Source organism: Herpailurus yagouaroundi, unplaced genomic scaffold (assembly GCF_014898765.1).
Source record: "Herpailurus yagouaroundi ecotype Mexico unplaced genomic scaffold, PumYag 321, whole genome shotgun sequence".
NCBI classification, from domain to species: domain Eukaryota; kingdom Metazoa; phylum Chordata; class Mammalia; order Carnivora; family Felidae; genus Herpailurus; species Herpailurus yagouaroundi.
Window position 1 is genome coordinate 565,241 of NW_024412538.1, and position 8,432 is coordinate 573,672.

Consider the following 8,432-nt stretch of genomic DNA (forward strand, 5'->3'; position numbering starts at 1 on the left):
CCCCCACCGCTGCTCTGTGCCCCCCACCGCTGCTCTGTGCCCCCCACTGCCACTGTGTGCCCCCCACCACCACTCTGTGTGGCGGGGCCTGGCCTCGCGGGGAGTTGCACATAACACTGTTACGGATCTGACTCACCTCCATGCCTAAGCGATGGGCTTCTGGGCGGGAGGGCCTCGGTGCCTCTGAAGCGAGGAGGTGGCCTGCGGGCGTCTCACACACCTCTGCTCACACTGGTCCCTCCATGGACTCGCGCGGAGCAGGGCCTCGGAGTCCCCCGCCCTGCCCCATACTGGGGGTGCCGGCCAGCAGCCCCACGGGGGGCACGACCGGCCCATGTACCCATGTCTGCTTCCAGGCCCCCACTGTCACCATCGAGGGCTTCCTTCGAGCCCTCTCTCTGGCAGTGGACAAGCAGTTCGAAGAGAAGAAGCAGCTCTCGTCTTGCGTCTGATCCGGACCCCACCGTGATCGTGGGCACAGTCGGCAGGTGACGTTGCTGCCCAGAAGTCTCCGAACACTCTGCCTGGGCCGGAAGCCCACGAGGCTGAGTGGTGTTCAAAGCAGTGTGTCCTATGTGACGTGTTTTTAAGACGGATCGGCCTGTCATTTTCACCGTTGTAAAAGATGATTCAAGTTCTGCCGTCTAGGTGTGCTCACTCCATCCTGCCTCTGGACAGTCAGGTGCAAAATGCTGACAAAGTTGGTTTAAAATAGGCCATGAACACAGGCTTTAAGAAGCAAAAGAAAAAACTACATTGTCTTAAATAAGAATGTAATCCCAGCGTTAAAAACATCTGGGTCACTGAAATATGAGGTGGCCTTTGCTCTCTGACCTGAGCCTCATTTATTTGGTGCAAACGGTTTAGAGACTAATGAGTAAAAAAAAAAAAAAAAAAACAACCTATTCCTATGTTCTAGAAATGGAGAAAACAATTCTGGAAGAGTGGGCTTCGCACAAAGGTGCTATTTGTGAGAAAGGTGCAGTTTGGGGATCGGGTGAGTGTGTGCCACGCAGCTCGGCCCCAGGACAGGCGGCGTCGCACGGTCTCCTGCCCGTCGTTTTGCAGTAGCGTTGCGTCTGCGTGCGGTGGCACGTCACCCGCGTACGGCAAGCTGGCTGGAACTTGGCGCACCTCACAGGATGTGCTTTGCGCTTACCCGACGCTCAGATCAATTTCACGCTCATGTTTTGTACACGTTTTGAAAACCACGTTGGCTTTTGTTACAGAGCTTTTTAAGTATTAAAGCGTATTCCACCAGAACTTTTCATGTTGAGTCTCCACTCCGACGATGTGGATTCTATTGAGACATTCCCGTGATCATGTAGCTTTTAGCCTGTTTCATGCCTTGAGGTGTCAAAAGGGACTGTGACCATTTATGGGAATGACACCAAGAGCCGCATCTGGAACCTGGAGCCTGGCTCTGGCCTCCTCAAGCCCTGAAGGGGGTAAAAGCAGTGTCTGTGGGCACCGGGGTCAGAAGAGGGGCGCACCGTGCTCCAGGAGTGGGGACCCTGAGACAACTTCATCTCGACTTTGCTGAAATGCCTGGTGTCCAGGTGCCTGGATGGAAGGAAGGAGACAGGGGCTGGGCTGGGGCAGATGGGGGGAAAGACAGGGTAAGGGAGACAGGCAGGTGGAAGGGAAGCCCGAGGGACTGGGGACGGCGGGGGCGGGGGCTCCAGAGCCAGACCCTGCAGGCAGAAAACGAGATCTAAGCGCGGGAGGCCACCAGACCAAGACCCGTTTCCCAGAAGGCGGGTTCCAGAGGTTCTGTGGGTGCATCTGATGCATCCGCCCAAGGGCCCCTAGAGGGTGGCGCTGCCCCGGGTGGTGGCACAGGAGGGGGCGCCGGGGCTCAGCCGGTGCCCCGGGGTGGACAGCGTGGTCAGCGAAGGCCACCAACCCTGCCACGTGTCCCTCTTAGGCTCTGCGGTCCCTTCTGTCTTCCCCACGTGCCGCATGTGTCCATGTGCGTGTCTGAGCCTGGGGCTGTGCATGAGTATGAACTTCCATGCAGGGGAGGGGGCGGCGGGGCACGAGCGTTCCCAGCTTCTCGTTCCTCCTGGGAACCTAGTTCGCTAGGCGTGTGTAGGAGAAAGGCCGTGGGCCATCGCACCCACTTGGCCATCCGGAGGGGCCTGCTGGAGATGGGTGGGCCAGAGTGTGAGGAGGGGGTCATACATGGGCCCCGAGACTGAGGACACGGGTCCTGGGCTCGTCCCCTGGTACGGGCTGTGTCAGGGGCACTGTGTGGGTAGCAGCCAAAACCTCCCAGGTGCACGTCGCCGGGCATCGCTAGACACCCCGCTGGCTCAGGGCCGTCCTGCCCACAAGGGGCGGGTCCGAGGGGCAAGCAGAGCTGCGTTCCTGGGGTGGGCAGCCCACTCCTCATGGGCGAAACGCCGAGCGCTGTCCCCGGAAGCCCGGAGGGGCCGTGAGATTAAACTGAGAGAGAGGTCACCTGTAGGCAGGACAGTGTGTGTGTGTGAACGCCTTCTGGGCCCCTTTTCTGAGTCCTCCAAATAGCGGGCATGAGCCACGGACCACTGTAACCATGAGACCGTGCCTCAGCAGCAGAGGTGTGGGGACCGGGGCCAGGAGGGCCACCTCTGAGCCATGTCTGAGGGAGCCCACGGTCATCACTGCGTCCCGGTTTCCACGGGACCAGGCGGAGAGTGAGCAGAGGTGGGAAGGGCACACCCCTGAACCCTTTCCCACCTGGTGTTGGTTTTGGGAAACCGTCGTGGGGGGTCAGTTCCAAGATTGCCCCCTGCTCTCCCCACTGGCATGGCTCTCACCACTGGGCAGGGACCCGATGTCAAGCGTGTTGCTTCATTCCCAACGCACACAACAGGGAAAAGCAGGTGGCTCTGGTGAGCTCTCCCCCACGGCTGCCTGGCCCCTGCCGTCACAGGCCTGCCGACCCAGCCACCCCTTCCTTGGCTGCCATGGCCCCACGTGGCCACATCTGTCTTTAAGCCTCCAAGGGCCCCTGAGTGGCCGGTTTACTCATCCCTTGGGTCTTGGCCAGGTAATCTGACCCCGTGTCCCAAGAAAGCACCTGAAGTCCTGAACGCTCACAGATCTTCCCCTCAAGCTCCCTCGGTGACACCCTGGGGTGTGGCCCTGGTGCTCCCTCTACAGCTCAGTCCTGGGGACCCGGCAGGTCCCCAGGTAGGTTGTGCTATTTAGCCCTAGTTCGGGGGCCACTTCTGCGGGCTCAGAAGGTCCAGCGGGTCTGGGGAGTTAGATTCAGGACCCATTCACACAGGTGTCCTATGCCTGGGTTGTGGTCTGGGATCCCCTGGGGGCACTCGACCACCTTGTGTCCGGGTGCTGGACCACCGAACTCTCCGCTTTTCTGCTGCATGAGCTGTGTTTCTCTGAGTGTCTGGAGCCTCTCTGGCCCTCACACTCCTCTCCACGCATCATCCGCTGGCCTCAGCTTTTCCTTTTCTGCAGGACGTCCTCACATCATAGTAACAACCACCCAGTGCCACCGTCCTTGCATTTGTCATTCCCCCGAGCACTTCACGTACCTCTCTGGCCGGCACACCCCCGCAGCTCGGGTGCAGTGACGGTCAGCCTCCTCGGTCCCTGCCACCTGAGTACCTTCCCCGCCAGCGGGAGGGGCCCCAACCAGAGAGGAAGCAGGATTGGGCCTGGGAGCCTTCAGATGGCCAAGCAGACCCAACAGTTTGGACTCTATCAGCCAACCAGGCCACTGGAGCAAAGACGGCCTATTGGTGGAGCCCCCTGTCAGGAGAAAGGACTGGTCCCTTGAAGCATTCCAGGGGTCAGTTAAGAGCAGACACGTTTCGTGGATGCTGGCGGGAAACTCAAGCAGAGGCAGAGGTCATCTCTGCACAGTGAGTGGCGTGAGCGCCACGTTCCCTCGTGCTTCATGTCCCTGCACCCCACAGACACCCAGACCCAACTTACCACAAATGTAATCTCTATCATGTGAGTTCTCACTTAGGACTGGAAACCTTTCTCTATTAGATGAGTTACCATTCACAGAAACCTGTTTCCTCTGTCACGTGAGCTATTTTTTGACTGGGATTCTTCCTCTTCTACCACACGAGTTGTCAGTAATGGATCGCATTGTGTCTGTATGTCATCATTTGTGACAGCGGACCTCCCGCCCTGTCTCCTAAACATATCGGCACCCGGACTGACCACCTGCGGCGGGAAACGTTCGTGGCTGATCGCGTGAGCTGTCAGTTACCATCGCAAACCCTTCCCTTCTTCACTGCCCTCTGAACTACCATTTAAGACTGGAGAACTTTCCATGACTCTGGTTGTCATTTTTGAGTGGAATTCTTCCTTCTGTGTCTCCTAATTATCCTTTACGGCGAAACTCCGTTGCTCTTGGATTGGATTTAAGATTGGATTCTTTCTGTATCCCCTAAGTTATAGTTTATGACTAAAACCCACCCTAGTCTACCATTTTGAGTCACCATTTACAATGGAACATGTCCTTCCCTGTCAACTTATTGAACATTTCTTTCTGGAAACTTTTTTCTCTTTTCCTGAGGCGTTTTTGGCTGAATGTCCTCTCTCAGTATTACATGAGTTATGATCCATGACTGGCTGCTATCTGTCTTTACCGCCTGGCTTATCCTTTACGATCAGACACCTTTTTTTCCTCCGTGATTTATCAGTTATGCCTGGAAATCCTCATTCTCTGTCACCTGAATACTGTTGTGTATCTGCTGAATTTACAGTTCAGGCTGACAATGCACTTCTCCCCTACGTGAGTTATCACTTACGATGAAGTCAGTGTTTCTCCGCCACCTGAGCCATGACTAGCGCCTGGGCTCCTTCCCGTACCCCTCGCGCATCATTTACAACTGGAAGCCTTTCCTTCCCTGTCATGCGAGTTATCACTTGTGACTGGCGGTCTTTCTTGTCACCACCTTGAGCCATACTTGATGACTGGAAGCCGGATTTGCCTCTGCTGAGTTATTACTTTGCACTAGAAGCCTTCCTCTGTCATCTGAATGATCGGTTGTGACCAGAAACTTTCTCCATCACGGGACTTACCACTTGAAACCTTTTGCTGTTTTGTGAATCACGGCTTATGACAGGAAAATTTCAATACCTGTCGCCTGTGCTCTCATGTTTGACAGGAAGTCTTTCTGACTCCATCACCTCTGATCACTTACCTGCCACTTACCAGTGGTTTGTCCCTGGAAACACTCACCGTCCGTTATCTGACCTCTAATCTGGGGCTGAAAGCCTTGAAGCTTTATCCCTGGGAACGTCTGTCTGTGTCACCTGAGTTATTTATGACTGAAATCATTCTTTCTCTATCAAAACTGAATGATCATTTTTGACCAGAACCTTCTCTCCCTGCTGGCTGAGCTACCATTTATCGCTGGAACAGTATTATTCTATCACATGTGTTGTTACTTATGAACGGAAACCATCTTTTTCTAACCCCCAAGCTGTCATTAATGACTAGGAATCTTTCTCTGTCCACCGATTTACCACTTATCACTGGAGCCTTTCCTGTCACCTGGGTCACAATTTATGACCAGAAAGTCCTTCTCTGTTACTTTCATTACCATTTGTAACCATGAACTATCCTTCTCGACCATCTGAGGCATTTCTGACTGGAAGTGTCCCTTCCTTACCTACCGAGTCACCACGTGCAACCAGCGATCTCTTTCGTCACCTGTGTTTTCACACACATCAGGAATGGTCCTTCCCTGTCACCTGACATGGCGTACGTGGAAGAAAGCACTCTTTCTGTGCCCCCTGACTTGCCACTGATGGTTGGAACCTGTCTTCTACGTCCTGAGTTCTGCTTTGTGTACACCTGTGTCCCAGAGCCTCTGTCCTGCACACCTTGTTTTCTTCTTAGTGGTTTTCTTCACTCGGCGGCGGTTTCCTGGGAAAGAGAGCGTGTGGGATGGCATCTGTGAATCCGCGGGTCCTGACCTAGTCTCTGTTGCTGGATTGAGGCACAGACTTGTCTTTCCCACTTCACTTTTCTTTGCAGTCACCTGGGAAGATCACTGTGAGCGTTTCTTCCCGTGGCGTTTCCCCGCCGGACTGGCAGAGGGCTGTGCAAGATGTTGCTCAGTTGTGCCGCCGAGTCGGACTTGTTCCAGAGATTTCTTTAGTCTCCCCGAGACAGTACAGGAAAGGAGGCCTGCTTTCAACCGCTGGGGTTGGGATTAGCAATTGCTCTAAGGTAGTTTTGTTTTTTGTTCTTTTTGACTTTTTCAGAAAATGAGGGCCATTTGCTGGCGCTTGCTGTCGGCTTGCCGAGGTGCCTACAGCTGGACGCCACTGCTCCACTCGGCCCGGGTCCTGGGCACATGTGACCCCTCGCTCTCCCTGTGCTGGCGGAGGGGTGGCGGGGAGACAAGCCCGGCAGCACAAGGACCCTGCTGCAGCGTCGCCGGCCGGTCCCCGAGAGACCGCGTAGGCCAGCAGCTCCTCGTCCACACGTAGGCCTGTGATCCTGACTCACGGAGTCCTGGCGGCTGGGCTGACCCGTTCGCTCCCAGTTGCCCGGAGCCGCTAAGCAGCCCTGTGAAAGGCAAAACCAGGCTGCTGGCACCTGGAATGGAAATTAGGTGACACCTTTACTTGGAACCGCCTGCAGAAGGCATGCCGGATTCGGTTCCCTGAGACGGGTGTTGGCTTGGCCCTTCGCCTGGCTGGGGGGCCACCGAGGCCCAGGGAGAGGACGCACCTGTGCTCGAAGAGGCAGCGTGTGCCAGCGCGCTGCCCCTGGTCTCTGGCCTTGGCCGCTGCACGCGACTCCATGACGAGGGCGAGGGACATCTGGAGGGGATGCCAGCCGTCGACCCCGCGGCCACCCGCTCCCTCCCCCGCCCCCCTCTGGTGTGGCCACAGAGCCCGGGGAACTGGGGACAGCGTGGCCTCAGGCACAGAGTAGCCCTCACTGGCTCCCAGGTGGTGCTGCCGGTGTCCGCCTCTGCCCCACTTCTGTCCCTGCGGTGTCCCCTCCCCCGTGATTCCTTTCCCAGAGCTGGAGCCTCACTTCTCCCGGAGCTGGCCTGGTTTAGCCACCATGGTGAGTCTTTCAAACCGGACGTTATTTTACATTGATTCGAATTTTAAAGACCTGTGCTTAAGCCAAGCACCTGCTTTGGGCTGTCTTAATTTCTCCTGCCATCCTGACCCATGTAATTTATGCCCGTGTCAGCAGAACCAGCTGTGTTTGGGGCTAGAAAGAGACGAGTATCAGCGACGTCCTGAGTTAGCTCTGCGTGTGGGGTTGGAGCTTGCATTTGCTTCATCCGCGGGTGCTCACTCTCGTCAAGGCCACCCCAATTTCATGTCTGCACGTCACGCTTCCTCCTGGTGCCCAGGGAGCCAGACGCCACAGACCCTTCCCCTGTGAGCATGTTCACCTGCGATTGGGGAAGGAACGCGTTCTTTAAGTGGCTACAACAAAGTGAGCTAAAGCCAAGTGCCTGGCAGGGCCTAGTTTTTTGTTTATTTTCGAGAGAGCAAGCGAGTAGGGGAGGGGCAGAGAGAGAGGGGGACAGAAGATCTGAAGTGGGCCCCGCACTGACAGCAGCGGGCCCGACGTGGGGCTTAAACTCACAAACAGAGAGATCGTGACCTGAGCCGAAGTGGGATGCCGAACCCCTGAGCCACCCAGGGCCCCAGGGCCTAGTGTGTCTTACCCTGGGCTTTGGGCACCTGCCGCTAACACCTTGGGTGTGGGACACGATGTAGGGGTGGGATCCTGCCCCACCCACTGGCCTATAACAGTTATTGTATTTTATATATTATTTATTATATTTACATATTATATATATTTATATATTTTATATATTATTTATTATATTTTCTGCTGACACATGACTTCTTTTATTTACTGGCAGTCTGGCTAGGTTTTATTTGGCCTAATTTTTGGAATGAAAGGGAGGGAGGACCTGTTGCTTAAGTGGGATGCACAGATGGGGAAACTATGCCCACATTCTGATCGAAGAGACGGACTTTTAGCAGGAACAGTGGAGCACGACACCGGGTCCGGCCCTCTTTTTGTTCCGAAATCAACCCAGAGTTGGTGTATTTTCCAGTTTCCTCTGCTGGGAAACCGGTGGCTGCACATTTATTTAGTGTGACAAGTAAGTATGGCACCCACCACTTCAACCTCAGCGGGTGACGAGCTGTCGGTTGTGTGTGGGTAACGACCCTGTCTCGTCATCGCGAGAAATTGGAGTTGACGCCTGGTTTGCTCGGCACAAGCCCGTTAGTCGCCTGGAACCTTAGGCAGTCAGTGCTCCCAGACCCTCAGGGACAGACCAGGGGTCCTGGGATCTGTGCACATCCCGACGGTCCGGCCTAGTCTGACCCCCGTCTCACCCCCACCAGCCCGTCTGGCCCCCATCTGGCCCCTGTCTGACCCCTGTCCCCATCTGACCCCCACCTGGCCC

General features: G+C 55.7%; 1 protein-coding gene across 2 annotated transcripts in view; it reads left to right on the plus strand.

Moving 5' to 3' along the window:
- The window catches only part of TRIP13 (thyroid hormone receptor interactor 13), a 24,421-nt gene extending 15,989 nt beyond the window's left edge, over window positions 1-8,432 (plus strand). Inside the window, exon 11 of one of the 2 annotated variants that reach the window (XM_040462399.1) lies at window positions 8,076-8,432. In XM_040462399.1, coding sequence (XP_040318333.1) covers window positions 8,076-8,120 — 45 coding nt within the window. In that variant the 3' untranslated portion in view covers window positions 8,121-8,432. Of the gene's footprint in view, window positions 1-356; window positions 1,264-8,075 lie in introns of those variants that run through there. The other variant, XM_040462398.1, reaches the window with a different exon arrangement.